Here is a 17816-nt window from a genome sequence, read left to right on the forward strand (position 1 = left end):
AGTCCACCTGGGCCCGCGTTTAAATTGACCCGATGACAGAACAGTGAAAGGCTCTGGTGTCCTGGAGAGAGGAGTGAAGACTGAGCCCATATCTGATTGATATTCCATTGTATTCTTCGCCAGTCATTTACACAATCCACAACACCACCAACCTTTGTGCCATCTGCAAACTTACTAGCTCATCCATCTACTTTTTCATCCAGGTCATTTATATACAGTACATCACAAACAGTAGAGGTCCCATCACAGATCCCTGTGGAACACTATTAATCACAGATCTCCAGCTGGAATAAGTTCCACTGGCCACTACCCTCTGCCTTCTAAGGGCAAGCCAATTTGCCATGGATACCATTCATTTTAATCTTCTGGATGAGCCTCCCATGAGGGATCTTGTCAATTGCCTTATTAAAATATTAAAATCCATGTAGACAACATCCACAGCTCTACTTTCATCAAACTTCCTCGTCAGGTCGACAAAAATCTCAGGTTCATAAGATACAACTTGCCCCACACAAAGCCACACTGGTTCTCCCTAATTAGACCATGGTCTTCTAAATGCTCATAAATCCTATCCCTAAGAATTCTCTCCATTAACATCCCTACCATTGATGTGACACTCTTCAATCTATAGTTTCCAGTATTATTTCAGCATCCCTTCTTGAATAATGGAACAACAGTAGCTACTCACCAGTCTTCTGGGACCTTGCCCATGGCTGGAGAGGACACACAGATATTGGTGAAGGCCCCAGCATCTCATCTTTTGCCTCTCTAAATAACCTGGGGTAAATCCCATCAGGCCCTGAAGACTTGTCCACCTTAATGCTTCTTAAGAGACACAACACTACCTCCTCCTCTACCTTGAAATGCCCTAACATATTAATACACTCAGCATTCATTTTCCTATGTATGCTCTGTGTTGAGGGAAAAAAAACTTGCAGGGCTGTGGGGAGTGGGTGGGGGCATGGGATTTACTGGCATGGTTTCAATGAGACAAATGACCCTCATCTTTGCTGTAACTCAAATTCAGCCCAGTGAGGAGGTGTATATTCAATACCCAATCCTTGGTTAAAGTTTGACCTGGAAGGCTGCAAATTAAATCCGAAGATGTGAAGGTTCAGGATTGAGAAATAATTAAAATACATCTGATAGCAGGAAAGTAATGAATTAGAAGCTCTCTGTTGGGATTTTAACTGTTTCTAATGTATATAAATGACATTGATTCTGAGATCGGTGCATAACTGCAAATATGTGGATGATATCGCTCCTGTCAAACTTCTCCTGCTGCCATCAGACTACTGAACCGATCATCTAGTTCATGTCCCTTTCCTGGTGGTGCTGCTGTTTCCTTGAACCCTAAATTCCATCTCTTATGGCCACTTCAACATTTCTTTGTATATTACTTCAGTGTGCACCACTGTACTTTGTACCATTCCGTTGTTTGGTATTCATTGCAGTATGCAGGTCACCTTGTTCACTGTTTGCCCTGTCAGCTTCAAGTGAGCAAGGGGTCTCATTCGCCCTAGCACGTACCACAATAAACTAATCTGAATTTGAAGAGGCAGATTGAAACGGAATATACAGTTAAGAAATTCCAGGATTTAAGTAAAATTTGTGAGCATAGAACAATGCCAGATAAGAATTAAAAATTAATTCTTTTATTTGAAGAAGCAGGAAACTTCAGGCCAGTTAGTTTATTCCTTATCCTAGAGAAAATGATAGCAGCTATTATTAAAGATGTTGTAGCAGTACACCTAGAAAAACCTCAAGGCAGTCAGAGAGAAAAAAATCAGCATTGTTTTGTGAGAAGGAAATCACATTTGACCAATTTATTGGTGCTATTTGAAAAATAACATACATTATGAATAAAAGACAACTGGTGTATAAGCTACACCTGGATTTCCAGAAAGCACTTGACTTGTTGCTGCTTCGAGAACTATTGGCTCAAGGCACAGGAGGTAACACCTTGGCATGGATGGAAAACTAACTGGCTAACAAGAAGCAGAGATTATACATAAATAAATAGGTCTTTCTCTAGTTGGTTAAATGTATCTCATGATATGTCACCGAAACCATTGATGGAAATAGAAGTAAGGAACCCATGTTTCAGTTATGCAGAACGTAGGTGAGACCACATCTGAAGTACTGTGTAAGTTAAAGAAAGATATTAATGCGTTGGAAGCAGTTCAGAGAAGCAAGACCAACATCAGGAAGGCAGGTTCTTTTATGAGAAAAGGTTGGGCTAGGCATGTATTCATTGGAGATTAGGAAAGTGAAAGGGAACTTGATCAAAAAATATGGGATTCCAAGGAAGGCTGTGGAGAGTATGCTTTCTCTTGTAGAAGAATTTTGCATTGGGGTTCACTGTTTAAAAACAATGGACCAACCATTTGTGCCTGAGATGTAGAAGCAGAGTCCTTGATTATTTTTAGGGCAGAGGGAGATAGATAGTAATTAGCAAGAGGTTGAAAGGTTACTGTGGGTAGATAGGACTGGAGGGTCGAGGATATAATCAGATCAGTCAAATTCTTATTAGGTGTAGGAGCAGTCTTAAAGTATTGGGTGGTCTTGTCCCATCCTCAATTCATGTAAGTATAAAAGATTGACAGGACATGTATGTCATGAATAAATTCAGAGGTAAACCTCTCAAACCAAAGGAGCAAGCCATAACGTCTACATAGTGTGAAGAGGCAGAAGATGATCCTGGATTCTAGAACCTAAGGAAAATCTAGGAAATTTTCTGCAATAGAAAATCCTAGAATATTATTTGTAAAGAAACTGTGGGAGGGGAACACATGTAAGCAAGTTTGGATCAGAAACAAATAACTTCAGAATTATAATCACATTTCTTCTTCTGCACAGTATATATAAAACAAATCTGTGGAGAGGGTAGTGCAGCCAAATATCCTAGAGCATTTTAGAAAGTAATTGGATAATACCAGAGCTAAAACATTAGGATATCTCTGAAAGCTGTGCTCTTCAACTTACCATCCTGTGATCTAGAGTAACAGCAACTACATACCTTATTCAAAATTATAAGGTTCAAAACTGCAGGAAAAAGATCTACCAAAGTATTACTTCAAAGACGCCACCCAAGGACATTCACAATTGATGCATTTATTACGCTAATTTAATTTGTTTCCTTCCAGGGTGAGGCAACACTTCACTTGCAAATCTGCAGGGTCGCCTATTGTACCTGGTGCTCGTGATGTGGCCACCCTACATTGTTGAGACCCAAAGTAGATTGGGGGACCACTTTAATTTCCCGTTGGCCATCCATTTTAATTCCAGTCTCCATTCCCACATTGTCTCCTCTACTGCCACAATAAGGACACTCTAAGGTTGGTGGTGCAAAACCATAATCATAATCATTCTGGTTGGGTAGCCTCCAACCTGATGGCATGAACAGCGATTGCTCCAACTTCCAGTAATTTTCCCCCTCCCGATTCCCTCTTGTTCAATTCCCTACTCTGGCCCCCTTCTCATCTCATTTCTTCTCCTCACCTGGTAATCACCTTCCACCGTGCCCCTCTTTCCACCCTTTCCCCACAGTTCACTCTCCTCTAATATCCGATTCCTCCTTTTCCAGCCCTTTGCCTTTTCCACCTACCTCCTCCCAGCTTCTTACTTCATCCCCCTTCCCCACACACCCGGCTTCACCTATCACCTTCTAGCTTGTATTCCTTCCCCTCCCCAACTTCTTATTCAGGCTTCTTTTCCCTGCCTTTCCACTCCTGATGAAACGTCCTGAAACATCGGCTGTTTATTCATTTCCACAGATGCTGCCTGACCCACTGAGTTCTTCCAGCATTGTGTGTGTATGTTAAGATTTAAAGTAAACTTGTGAAGTGAAGGTGTCTATTTTCACAACCTGCTTTACTTCTCTTATCAGATCTTTCCTTTCTTCACCATTTCATCTTGTCCACTTTGTCTCAGCAGCTTTATGTATAGAGATTTGAAGTCCGGATCCAAGAGATACTCTATTCCAACGTTTAAGTGTCACCTAATCCTGATCCTAGAAAAGATCTGTCCCATATTTTAGATAATATCGTCAAAAGAATGTGTTATGATTTCTCATCCGAAATCCTTAGCATGTTCGTTGTTGAACCCAAATCCTGATCCAGTAAAGTCTCTATTTCACATTTTGTTTTTGTATTCCTAGAGAAAGTCCACTTAAATCCATCTAGATTACTGGCCGGTCCACTGCAGGTACTAGTTTTGTCAAAATCAGAGTTTCCTTTCCTCAGTCCCCTCCTCCCACCCCCGCCCCATTTAAACTATAGGCACATGCAGTTTAAGTATTGCTAAAAGACTGCATGAGTGTGACTCTAAAGAGGGAGCGAGACAGAGAAAGAAGCTTTTGTTATGGGGAGCAGCTTCATTATCATGAGAACAACGAGGCTGCTGAGATACCAATACTGGCTTCACACGACCTGAGTGTTTACAGGGAGAAAGCTCTACTATGTAAGTGATATGAAACCCACGTCTGACGAGGTAAGTTTGATTTAGTTCAGTTGATTTAAACTACTGGGAGATCTCATCATCAACCTCATAAACCCGGTCTTGCGAGCACAACATTCGGATCAGTGTTACTGCGATGTCCTAACCCAAGGCATGGTTCAAAACACTGTTTAATTGCCAGTTTCATCCTGTGCACTCATGTAGATAATTCAAGTCAAAAGTAGGAAGGACGTGGATCTGAGTCAAACTCTTTACGGAGTTCGGCTCGCTCTGTCAATAAACTGAGATTCAGAAGAAAGAGTAAATTAAAATGTACATTTATGCCATAACTTGTTTTTTTCTCTCTCTGATGAAAACCTCCAATATAGACAGGAAGGTACAGGAGAACAAATTTTATCAATTGAAGTTTGATTTCTAGAGTGAATCTATAGTTCTGGGGAGAAGAAATCTCTGATGATCAGCTATCAAGAGGTTTGTGTATTTAGTCCGAATTTATGCCGATAATCCGGTCCATATTTTTGATTTTGTTTTCTCCCTCATCCTTTAGCTACTTGGGTGTCATATACCCCACCGACACCGTCATCCTATCTCGCGGTTTCGTAGATCAGTCTATATTGATCCTAAACTGATCCGTTAACGTACCTGCCTACTTCACTGCAGGTTTATTGTTGACATAAATCCAGCCTGAGATAATAGTCTCAGGCACAGTTCGCGGATCTGGACCAGGTTTTAGCCATGATCATGGAGTAGATCCAGTCACTATACCGTGGCTACATCTACTTTCTTAGTCCCCTTCCAATAAAGATTCCATCGCACGTTTTAATTCTGATCCCAAACCTGCTCCTGTATCTAATGTATTACCGTACACTCCATCCTATCAACCCTCCAGCAACTAAACCAAATCTTTTTTTTTCTCCCGTGTTTCCGCTCTGGTTCGTTAAGGTGTCCAGTTTTGTTTTATTGCCAATCCGACCATGCAGGGTTAAACCTGGGGCCTCTCGTGTCATGAGGACAACAGGGGAAAATATTTCTGAGCTAGAAGTTTGGGGTGGGGGTGGGGACGGTGGCGGTCACATCATTTGGCCTTGGTCCCCGTGAATGTGTTGAAATACATTTGCTTTGCACATTATCTCTGTGCTTTTAATATTGGATATTATTAAGTTTATTTTCTATCTTTCCATTTCAATTTGGTCTTTATTTTAGACAAGGTGTCATGTCCCAATCGTGTATCTAATTTATCATGAGCTTTTTGCCTCAACCTTAACGCAAGGTTTTTATTCTGTGAGTGCTTATTACTAGATTTATAAGCATCCAGAACTATTCTATTCCGTCTTCAATCCCTGTATTATATTTTTATAATTTTGGTTCTTATCCTGCATGTGCTATATACTGTACATTTTATTGGACCCATATCTTAAGGACCTGTTGTTACAGTAATCAACATATTTTAGCCAACATTATGTGTGCAGTCCTTGGTGCATAGTTTGAAACCTTTGAACTCAGTCGTAATATTGTTTTGAGGATGCTCAGATCTCCATTACATATTGAGATGTTTTGAATGCAATTCGTCTAAAATAAAGTGAATGCATTTGTCTGTGTGTGAAGATTTGTTGAAATGGTTCACTCTAGCACTCAAATCCAACTCCTGTAGAATACCTATTCTAATGATTATAATGATAATAATGATTCTGCTTGCTTTAAGGAAGGGTTCTATCCCATATTTTGGCCCCTATCTCATACATCCTCTCCTGTGGTTATTTTAGATAAGATGATTGTATATTAGCCAGAATGCCAGGAGGGTGATTGGCCACTCTTTTTCAAAAAGTAATAAGGTATCTTTCACTAACATCAGCTGCAACTTTAGCTTACACTTCCGCTGAGGCACTGTAGATTTTAGTACTGGATTAGTGTGTGACCCTGGGCATTCTATTTGGTTTCATGTGGGTTTTCAATTTGCAACTTTCAGAAACAAAGAAATAACTCTACCAATTGTAATTGAGTCAAGCTGGCATATTGTCAATCCATTTCAATTACAGTTGCTCCATCCCTGGTTTTAGATTGATCCAGGTCTCAGGTAATGACAAAATTCCTCAGCATGGAATAATGGACAAACTTGCACACTGTCAATCAACCACCCCATCAATTCCAACCCCCCCCCCCAACACAAATGTGGGTATTTTAGGTTTTAAATACTTGAGCCTGAAAAATAATCATCATAAGTCGAATTGAAATTGGAGCCACAGAGTCAGAGAGCTCAGTGTTCTGCTAAACTCCAAGCAGCAAAGCTGCTCTATGTTGCAGAAAATTCAACAACTGGAGATGGTAGAAATCTGGAATTTAAAAAGACATTCAGCAGGTCAGGCAGTATCTTTTGAAAAAGATGCATGCAAAATGGTCATCCAGCCTGGGTAAAGGTGCAAAAGACCAATTAAACTAGCTACACTTTGAGTACCCCTTGTCTAAAAAGCTTGGGGCATTTTGGATTTCAGATTTTTACATATTTACACATATAATGAGATGGCTTGGGATTGGCATCATTTCCGGCTCTGAATTTATGTGCTACAGTTAAGCAGTCTTTACACTTGTCTGCACATACGTACATAACAGTAAAAGTTATTACATACCATTAATATAATGAAAATAGAATGTGTGCAGGGTAACAAAAGCAATACAGCAGCATCAGGAAAATACCTGAATCAGCTGTTGAACAACAGCAAACAACGGCAGGCTCTCAGTCTCCACTTACGATGTTGTGTTTTGATTGAAATGTTATAGTACACTGTATTTGTATTTTACTTTTTTAGGTTTAATGTAAGGTATAAATGTATAAAAACTATCAGCATTGTAGACTTGTTCTGGTGTTAGATTTTCATCAGCATTGATCTTGGCGAACTCATCAGTAAATTTCTCTGCTGCTTCGTGATCAGCAGACATGTTAAAAACTTAACTGTGCCTTTTCTTAATTTTTGGCAATCAGCCTGCTGAATATTCACTTCAATTTTCAGTTCATTCTGATAGATCTTTGCAGTTTTACTTTAAGCAGCATATGTTCACTCTGACACTGACAAATCCACTCTTTCAATACACGATCGAGATCTTCATTTTTCATTTTATGTGGTGTTTTTCTATTTTTATTAACTTTTGTTCATTACATTTGTGAGGTCACTTCTCAGAACTGTTTGTGCTGTGTAGAGACCTGTGCATCGCCTAAGAATCATCTTAGTGCCTTGTGGAATTTTGCATTTGTGCCATTATGCTAGCACTCAAAAAAACTTAAGATATCAGAGGGTTTCAGATTTTAGATTTTTGGATAAGGAGTATTATTGGCTGGTTCCCTCCAAAGTTTCTTTCAAGAAAGCTGGCACTCATTCCACATAGTTTTATCTGTTGAAGCAAATTAATAGAGACCTTGGTATCAAAGTAATTTCTCTCTGGAGAATTTTGTTTGTTAAACTTCAGTGCGTTTGTGCACTTTTTTAAAATATTCTTAATCTGTAATGGCTCCACTTTTTAGAATGGACTCTTTGTATCAGATTCTGTCAGATATCTCTTTCATCTTCTTGATTATATTGTCTTTCTGTTGAAGGTTTGTGACTAATTCACACAAATACTTTATTGTCGCCAAACAATTGATACTAGAACGTACAATCATCACAACGATATTTGATTCTGTGCTTCTCGCTCCCTGGATTACAAATTGATAGTAAATATTAAAAATTTAAATTATAGCTCATAAATAGAAAATAGAAAAATGGAAAGTAAGGTAGTGCAAAAATACCAAGAGGCAGGTCCGGATATTTGGAGGGTACAGCTCAGATCCGGGTCGGGATCAGTTCAGCAGTCTTATCACAGTTGGAAAGAAGCTGTTCCCAAATCTGGCCGTACGAGTCTTCAAGCTCCTGAGCCTTCTCCTGGAGGGAAGAGGGACGAAAAGTGTGTTGGCTGGGTGGGTCGTGTCCTTGATTATCCTGGCAGCACTGCTCCGACAGCGTGCGGTGTAAAGTGAGTCCAAGGACAGAAGGTTGGTTTGTGTGATGTGCTGCACCGTGTTCACGATCTTCTGCAGCTTCTTCCAGTCTTGGACAGGACAACTTCCATACCAGGTTGTGATGCACCCTAGAAGAATGCTTTCTACGGTGAATCTATAAAAATTAGTGATCCACTTTGTGATATATTTTTTTTAATTTTCCTATTTATTCAGTCTTAATTCAGTTAATTTATTTAGTGCGATTTTTTTGGTCATGATGTATCTTGTTTGTCACGATGACCATTGGCCCAGCCATCTAGTGTGTGCATTCCTCGGGCATAGTCCTTCCAGGATGTTGTCACCTCTCTTGGGCTCAGCCATGCTGAACGCAAGGCAGCATAACTTGCTAGGAATTGATATTAATTCCTAACTTCAGAGGAAAATTATCCGCTACTTTGAGCTTAAAAGTACTGCAGCAGTGCAACCTCTCAGCCATGTGCTTTTATGATTGTACATTAGTATGAAAGCACCAACTAACAAGTTCAAATGCCCAATTTTTATTGTCAATCATCTGGGCAGAATCTTCCAAGAATGGCACTAAAATTACACTGAATTTTGCCAGCCAGCTTATCCCATCAAGTGCAAATTGAATGTGCAGCTGATCTTCAATCTTAATCCATCTTGGTGTTTCCTGTGTTTTAACTTCTCTGCAAAAGAGTTTTCCATCCAGTCTTCTGAATACAATGCAGTTGCAACAGGGCAAATTTTAAGTTCAGCCTTATTGATTCAGTATACTTGCTTTCATATTGTGGCTTTCATGCTGGCTCAAATTGCTTAAAAAATGAAACTTTTTCCTGGATTTTTACATTTATTTTCAGATTTGGCTGTCCTGGTCAAGGCCTGTATTTATGACCAGCCGAATTGCCCTCTGGAATGGTGGTGATGAGCTGCCTTTTGAATGACAGTCGAACAGTGCTCTTGGGTAGGGTGTCCAGGACCAGTGTTATCTTTGCACATTAGGGAGATGTATGTCTTGGAGGGGAATCTGCAGGAGGTGGTGTACCTACACACCTGCTGCCCTTGTTCTTCTTGGTAGTGAGGGTGCGAGTTTGGGAGTTGGCAGCAGCAACATACAATGCATTTTTGTGCTATTAGTGGAGGAAGCACATTTCTCTATGATACGCACTGAGCCACTGCATGTTTGTGATGGAGGAAAGGTCCAAGGCGGTTGAGGTATCGGCAGTCAAGCAGGCTGCTTTGTCCCGGGCAATTTCATGTTCCTTCTGAGTTAATTGACACTATGTTCATCCAGTAAGTGGAAAGTATTTCACCACACTTCTGGCCTGTGTCTGGTAGATTCTGGTGTCAGAAGGTAAGTTAATCACCTCAGGAAACTCGTCTTCTGATTTGCTCTCGTTGTCACTGCACTTATGTGTTTGGACTTGCCAAGTTTCTTGTCAGTGGTGACTCCCAGGATATTCAGTGTGACATCCAAAAGTTTGACGAACTTCTATAAATGTGAGGTGGAGAGTATATTGACTGCCTGCATCACAGCCTGGTATGGAAACACCAATGCCCTTGAATAGAAAATCGTACAAAAAGGGTAGTAGACACGGTTCAGTCCATCACGGGTAAAGCCTTCCGCACCATTGAGCACATCTACAGAAAAGTCTTTCACAGGGAAGCAGCATCCGTTATCAGGGACCCCCACCAACCAGGACATGCTCCCGTCTCGCTGCTGCCATCAGGAAGAAGGTACAGAAGCCTTGGGCTTCATATCACCAGGTTCAGGAACAGTTAATACCCCTCATTCATCAGGCTCTTGATAACTTCACTCAACCTCATTTGCCCCATCACTGAAATGCTCCCACAACCTATGGACTCACTTTCTTCAACTCTTCATCTCAGATTCACAGTATTTATTGCTTATTTATTATTAGTTCTTTCTTTTTGCATTTGCAGTTTGTTGTCTTTTGCACACTGGTTGAATGCTGGTGTTGGTGCAGTCTTTCAGTAATTCTATTATGCTTATTACTCTGTGAATTAATAGAGAACACAAGCTAGAACATTAATCTCAGGGTTCTATATGGTGACATGTATGTATTTTGATAATAAATTCACAGTGAAATTTGAACTTTGGTAGGAGGCTAGATGATGGTGTTGCCGAGGATAGATACAGTGCAAAGCTTAATTTTGGATGCGATCCACATGAATCAGTACATCATATCAGTACATTGAGGTAGCACAGAGAGAGGAAGGGCAGGCAGATAGTAAGGTGCAAGGCCCTGAGGCAGATTGTGATTTTTCAAGAGTCCATTCTATAGTCTTATTATAATGAGATGGAAGCTGTGCTTGGACCTAGTGGTATGCAGACATCCCACCCTGCAAAAACTCATTTCAGGGAGGTAGCACCATCAATTTGCGGGAGACTCCTGGAACTTCCGGGAGAGGTGGGATGTTTGCAATGGAGTAGCTCCTTAGCAGCTAGCCAGCTAGTTTAAATAATATTAGCTATGCTAATGAACGAATGACACCTGTTAAACTCACCTCAACATGTCTTTTACTGTCTTAACCTACCATGGGCAATAGAAAAGTCACTGTTGCAAACAGTGCAGCAAGCAACACTGTCCTCATTTTTGACCCTTATTAGGCAGGGGTACACTTTAGTGTAGTCTGGGGTGATGTACGTTTTATATTTTCTTTTTTTGGAACACCCTGCAATGGTGTGCTCTCTCTCTCTCTCTCTCTCTCTCGCACTCTCTCGCTCTCTCCCTCTCTCACTCTCACACTCTCTCGCTTGCTCGCTCTCAAAAAAATTGATTTCCGGGATATTGTATATAATTTGCGGGCATCAGGGAGCCACTATCAATATGCAGGAGACTCCCGGAACTTCTGGGAGAGGTGGGATGTCTGGGTATATGCTTTCAGGATTTTGTATAATTTGCTTGATTGGGGATGGGGGAGAGAAGAGAAAATGTTCAGAGTGGCGATTCTGTTGGCTGTTTTAGTGAAGCAGGAAGAGGTGTAAGCTGAGTCCACAGAGAGGAGTTTGGTTCTGGTGATATGCTGAGTTGTGTCCACAACCTCCGGCAGTTTGGGGCAGAGCAGCTGCTAGACCAAGCCATGATGTATCTGGATAGGATGTCTGCTATGGTGTACCTGACGAGGGTCAATGGGGATGTGCTGAATTTCTTTAGCCTCCTCAGGATGTAGAGGCACTGGTTAGTCTCTTGTTGGAAATGCCTGTTGCCTGTTCTTTTGTAGCATGAATACTGTGTGCTGTTTTGCAGCCCGTACCTGAATGTTAGTCTAGGATTTACTATATACGCTTAAAGGCAGCTTTATATACCCTGCTGTTTCACCCTTAATCTATGATCTAATATGTTGTTTTGGTGATGTAAGGAATGAATTTCTAAGCGATGTGGTAAGTATCTTACATTAACAGACTTTGTACTTGCACTTTGCTGCTGTAATTTTGTATTTTCTTTTATGTTTAATCCTGTAAAGGTATTGTCACTCAGTAAGCCAACTCCAGCAGATTGCCATGAATCCCAGTCCAGTGAAGGGTCTTGATCTGAAAAGATGACGGTCTATTTTCCTCCCTAGATGCTACCTGACCAGCTAAGTTCCTCCAGCAGGTTGTTTTTCACTCCAGATATCAGCATCTGCAGTTCCGTGTGTCTCCTATATATTACGCATGATTCGACAGAAATCCTTATTTCTTGCACATTTATCTCATAGTTATGACCCTGCTCAAGGGCATTTGAGGATTGCCACCAATCCTCATCTGCACCTTTCCCTCCACATTTTCTACCTTCTCCAACAGGTGCTGATTCATGGTGGGTGTGATTCTAGTCTAATGATCTCTTGCACCTTGTTAGAAATGGGTGATTAAAGCATGAAGTTGTTATAGAAGCATCTAATCAATATAGATTTAGAATCAATGGTTACTTTTATCATTATGTAACTCCAGCCAGAGCTGTACACTAGTGAAGTGCATCCAAACTAAATGCAAGTAAAAGACTAGCTTCTAGATGATCACATTGCCTGAAAATGTATTACTTTTAACACTCTACAGTATACGATCTATGGAATGGAACTTGGTTTTAGTAATCATCGTTGAATTTAGAAGCACTCCTGTTGTAAATTTAGAGTTCAAAATGTTTGTGATGTTCAAAATCAATTCATACGCTGGTTAGATAACAGGCAGTCCGATCGCCAAACATCAGAACACTAACTTTAACAAGCAGTGTCTATGAACTGCGCATGATGTTGCAGTCAGCAATACACTTCAGTGACATAAAGTATTTTTTAAGGGGAAAAGCTTATGATATAATGGTAATTTCATTTAGGAAGGGTACAATGGTCCAATAAATGGCATGGAAAAGATTTCCCACAAGGATGGGGATCAACTCAGAGATGAGGGCTGAATTTGTTCTCCTTGGAACGAAGGTTGAAAGATGATTTTATAGATTTCTTCCAGATCACGATCAGCTTAAACGGTAGCTGTTCCCATTTGCAGAAGGTTCAAAAACTGGGGGCAGAGATTTAAAGCTTTGAAGAAGGTACAAGGGCCATGTGTAGAAAAACTATTTTGTATGTTACTGAAGACTTCCAGCATCTGCAGAATCTCTTATGGCTACAATATTGATCCTATTACTGGGCATGATCCTTGTTTAAATGTCCCAAAATGTTCTTTTACTTCTACTCTCCAACCACATCCCCCCCCCATTTCTTCCACGCATACAGTCATTTGTCCTGACTGCCAGTAATCCCTCATCGCTGCCAAAACAGATTCTATAGGTATTGATGAAAATTTGCATAAGGATGATTACAAAACTGTAACAAAATATTCAGTGGATCAAGTTGCATCTCTTGATCTTCTGAACTACTGAATATTTCCAGCATTTTTGTTTTTTTTTCCCTTCAGATTTCAAGCATCTGGTCCTCTTTTTTTTTTGCTTTTTGATTAAATAATCTTATGTTGAAAATGTTTCCCAAACACATGAGGGTATGAGGCTCTGTCGTCAGTCTACAGCAATGGACTTTTTTTTAATCTCACACTCTGGAAGTATAGGAGGTATTTCTTAGGACAAGGGTAAATGAAGAGTTTCACTTTTGTCTGAGGTCAGTTTAGAGTCATACTGCCACAGAGCATGTAAACATGCCCTTTGGTCTAACTTAACTGTGCCAACCAAGTCCCATCTGTTCATATACAGTACCTCTAAACCTTTTCTATCTTTCTACCAGTCTAAATGCCTTTAAAATGTTGAAATTATACCTGCCTCTACTACTTCCTTTGACTGCTCATCCACAGACCCACCAACCTTGCCTGGGAAAAGTTGACCCACGGGTCCTCTTTACATCGTAGCTAATCACCATAAATCTTTGCCAAACGAGAGAAAATCTGCAGATGCTGGAAATCCGAGCAACACGCACAAAATGCTGGATGAACTCTGCAGGCCAGGCAGCATCTATGGAAAAGAGTATAGTCGATGTTTCAGGTCCTGCCAAAGGGCTTCAGCCCAAAACATCAACTGTACTCTTTTCCTAGATGCTGCCCGGCTTGCTGACTTCCTCCAGAGCTATGTGTGTGTTGGTAAGTCTTTGCCGTCTAGTCTAGACCATTCACCTTACCTGTGTCCTTAAGGCTTTATACCTACTTCTAAAACGTTACCCCACAGCCTCTTACACTCCATGGAAAAAAGTCCCGGACCCTCTCGTCTTACCTTATAACTCAAGCTCTCCACTCCTAGTACCATCCTCATTAATCTTTTCTACACCCTTTTAGCTTAATCACATCCTTCCTGTAGCTGGGCAAATAGAACTGCATACACTGCTACAAATACGGTCTCACTTACACATTTTATAGTCGTAAGATGACATCCCAGTTCTTGTACTCAGTGCTCTGCTCAATAACTGAATGCAAGACTACTAAGCACTTTGCTGCTTGCTGGTCAGTGACCTGCGTAACTTTTAATTTTCAATATCTTCAGAGAAGTCCTAAGCTAATCATAGAAAAATATCTTGCAACAACTTCCCTCCAGTGGAGGATGGAGTTAAGTACTTCCAGTTCACAGGAGGCAGTTTGACTGAGGGTTAGGGAAGTGCACAAGTACAATGCTAAGATAATCCTAATTATCTCTTTGTAGTTTTCAATAAGGTATATAATTGGAAATGACCCAATTCACAACAATCTTTTGGAAGAACAGAATTATGAATCTTCAATTGCAAACTTGTCTTGGTTCCTCAACATGCTCAGTTTGTCACCCCATATATAATATAAAAATGTCTGAATCCTAATAATGAAATTTGATTGTAAAGAGCTGGTATTTTTTGTCTTTTGTGCATATGATCCATAATCGCATGTTTTTTAAAAATTTCTCATCAGGTTATTCACTGTGTATTGCTACTTCTCTATCCTGGGAGGAGATGTAATTGGGTGTTTCATGAGTCCCATATACAGAGCAGCTGGGCAAACTCACCAGAAATAATGCAGATACAGGACTCCAGTATTTCTCAGATAAAGTTATGAAATCGGTGGAGCATTTTAAAGTTGTCCCAATGAAGAATCCTGTGACAGTTTTCTGGCATTGTTGAGTATTAAGAATGAGAGGTTCTACACGTCAGACCAGCCTAGCCGAGCTTTTCATTGGGCCAACCCCCTTCTGACCTTGTATCTGCTCCCAATCTCCATTTTACAGAATGAAATGCTCTTTTTAATTGTTTACTCAGCTAGGCACACCCATTAGCATCTCCACATAATCTCTATCTTGATATTTGAACCTCAACTGAAAATTCTTTGCTTTGATTCACAATTGTGGAAAAAAGTCCTGAGACAGATGAACAGGAGCTAAAATGGATTACAGTCTGCTCAATAATTGAAGGTTTAATGTGACTGCAAACTGGGGGTTATGATCCCGGAAGGAGATTACGGGACACGATGGGTGACGCTCTCATTCAGTGGGTGACGTTACACATGGGACTTCGTCCTGGCTAAAGTGGCTGGACCTCAGCTTGGTGAAGATTTCCTGTGTGTCGGTCTTAAGAAGTGCCAGCTTGTAGATGTCAAGGACCCCACGACTCTGTCAAACACATGCACCATGTGCACCTAGACTGGACCCAGAAAAGCTGGCAACTGCAAAGGCTGAGTTCACCAATACGGAAAGACTTGGTATTGTACACCAGTCCAATAGCCCCTGGGCTTTGCCTCTCCATATGGTCCCTAAGTTCAATGGTGGTTACCACCCATGTGGTGATTACCATCTCCTTAATGAGGCCACCACCCCCAATTGTTACCTGGTCGCACACATCCAGGACTTTTCGGCATGTTTAGTCAGAAAGTATTTTTTTTCCTGAATTGCTGTAGTTAAGGACTACCACCAGGTGCCTGTGTGCTTGGAAAAGATTCCCAAAACGGCTGTGATAACCTCATTTAACCTCTGAGTTTCTGCGCATGCCAGTTGGGCTGAAAGTTGCAGCACAGACTTTAACCAATGCTTGATGGACTCTGTATTGAAAGAGTTAGACTTTCTTTTTGTTTACCTGGGTGACATGCTTGTCGGCAGTACATCCAAATCTGAAATGTATCCCATCTCTGCACACTTTTCAAGCTCTTAAGCCAACACGGGTTGATCATTAACCCTGCTAAATGCCAGTTTGGGTTGTCAACCATCGACTTTATCAGCTATTGCTTCCCTGCAGAAGGTGATAAATGCCTCCCATCAAAATTAGCTGCTGTTAATGGATTTCCCACCACCCCACACTACTAAAAAACTATTGGCGTTTTTAGGCATGGTGAATTTCTATCACCACTTCATTCCACGAGCTGCTGAGCTTATGCTTCCCTGGTATAGAGCGATTAAAGGCAATACAGTACCCCAAATCAAGTGCTTGACTGGTAAGCGGACATGACCAGGGCATTTGATGATACCAAACGAGCTCTTTCCATTGTGACCCTACTGGCACACCTGCACCACCAAAGCACCTGTAGCTATTATTACTGACTATTACTACTGAGTACTCACTATTACTACTGTAGCTGTTACTACAGACTATTACTACTGACGCTACAAACGATGCTGTGGGTGCTGTGCACGAGCAGTTGGTCAGAGGCGTGTGGCAGCTGCTCGCCTTGTTCAGCTGGCAGCTCTGTCCCTCCAGAGGGTTGTACAGCATGTTTGACCATGAGCTTCTTGGTCTCTATCTGGCTGCCCACCATTTTTTGCTTTCTTCCAGAGGGCTGCTATTTCAGAGCGTTGGTTGACCACAAACCCCTCATGCATGCGATGGTCAAAATATCAGACCCCTGGCCTGCAGCAACACCACCAGACCTACATATCAGAGTGCACAACTGACAAACAACACATCAAGAGGAAAAATAATGCTGTGGCTGATAGCAACCCACGGCCATCCACTGAGGCCAAACACATAGGGGTTGACTTTGTCGGCATGGCAACCGACCAAGCTAATGACCCAGAGGACCAGGCTTACTGAACAGCAGTCACAATCCTGCAGGTAATTGACGTGAAGTTCCGGGAAGATGGAGTTTGTCTCCTGTGTGATGTCTTAACCAGTTGCCCTCGCCCCATTGTGCGCACAAACTGGAGGCCGACTGTTTTTGACTCCATACCTGGCCTCTTGCATCAGAGCCAGAAGGCCTCGCAGAAACTGGTTTGTGTGGCACGGCCTTCGAACGGATGTGCATGATTGGACTGCAACCTGTGTGGAGTGCCAGTGGGCCAAATCTGTCATGTTCAGGCACCATTGGCGCCTTTTGAGGTCCCTGAGCGACGAATTGACCATGTCAATGTAGACCTTATTGGCCCTCTTCTCCCCTCCCGTAGTTTCACTCAACTCTTTATCATGGTGTACTGCGAGTCGTTCCCCTCGCATTGACGATGGCCACAGACGTGGCTCAGCAGTCGTTAGCACGTGGGTTGCTCAGTTTGATATTTCCTCTGATCATGTCCCCAGTTCATACCAAGCCTCTGGGCTGCGATGGCCCAGAACCTCAGCATTAGACTAAATCACACCCCGGCGTATCATCCGCAGGCTAATGGCCAATGGAAGAGTTTTCACTGCTCCTTAAAGGCTGCCCTGATTAGTGTTGGCACGATCATGTCCCGTGGGCCCTGCTGGGGCTCAGAACAGCTCCAAAAGAGGACCTGCAGCCCTCCGTAGCTGAGCTGGTATACAGACAGCCATTATGAGTGCCAGGTGATTTTATTTCTGATGCCACTACCACCATCCTCAGTAAATACAACTCCTTTTCACCAATTGCTACCTCCCATCATGGCGTACAGTACTCTTGGGTTCCTGCTGACCTACGTTCTGCCTCATCTGTTTTCGTCCACCTTGATGCACACAAACATCCTCTTAGGCCCCCTTG

The 17816-nt window shown here is 41.7% G+C and overlaps 1 protein-coding gene across 1 annotated transcript in view; it reads left to right on the top strand.

The window, feature by feature from the left end:
- Nucleotides 1–4350: 4350 nt before the first annotated feature.
- Nucleotides 4351–17816, top strand: part of maml3 (mastermind-like transcriptional coactivator 3) — a 515499-nt gene continuing 502033 nt past the window's right edge. The window contains exon 1 of the mRNA XM_072256202.1: nucleotides 4351–4491. Within this exon, the coding sequence (XP_072112303.1) occupies nucleotides 4471–4491 (21 nt within the window). The 5' untranslated portion in view covers nucleotides 4351–4470. The remainder of the gene's footprint in view (nucleotides 4492–17816) is intronic.

Source organism: Mobula birostris, chromosome 4 (assembly GCF_030028105.1).
Source record: "Mobula birostris isolate sMobBir1 chromosome 4, sMobBir1.hap1, whole genome shotgun sequence".
NCBI classification, from domain to species: domain Eukaryota; kingdom Metazoa; phylum Chordata; class Chondrichthyes; order Myliobatiformes; family Myliobatidae; genus Mobula; species Mobula birostris.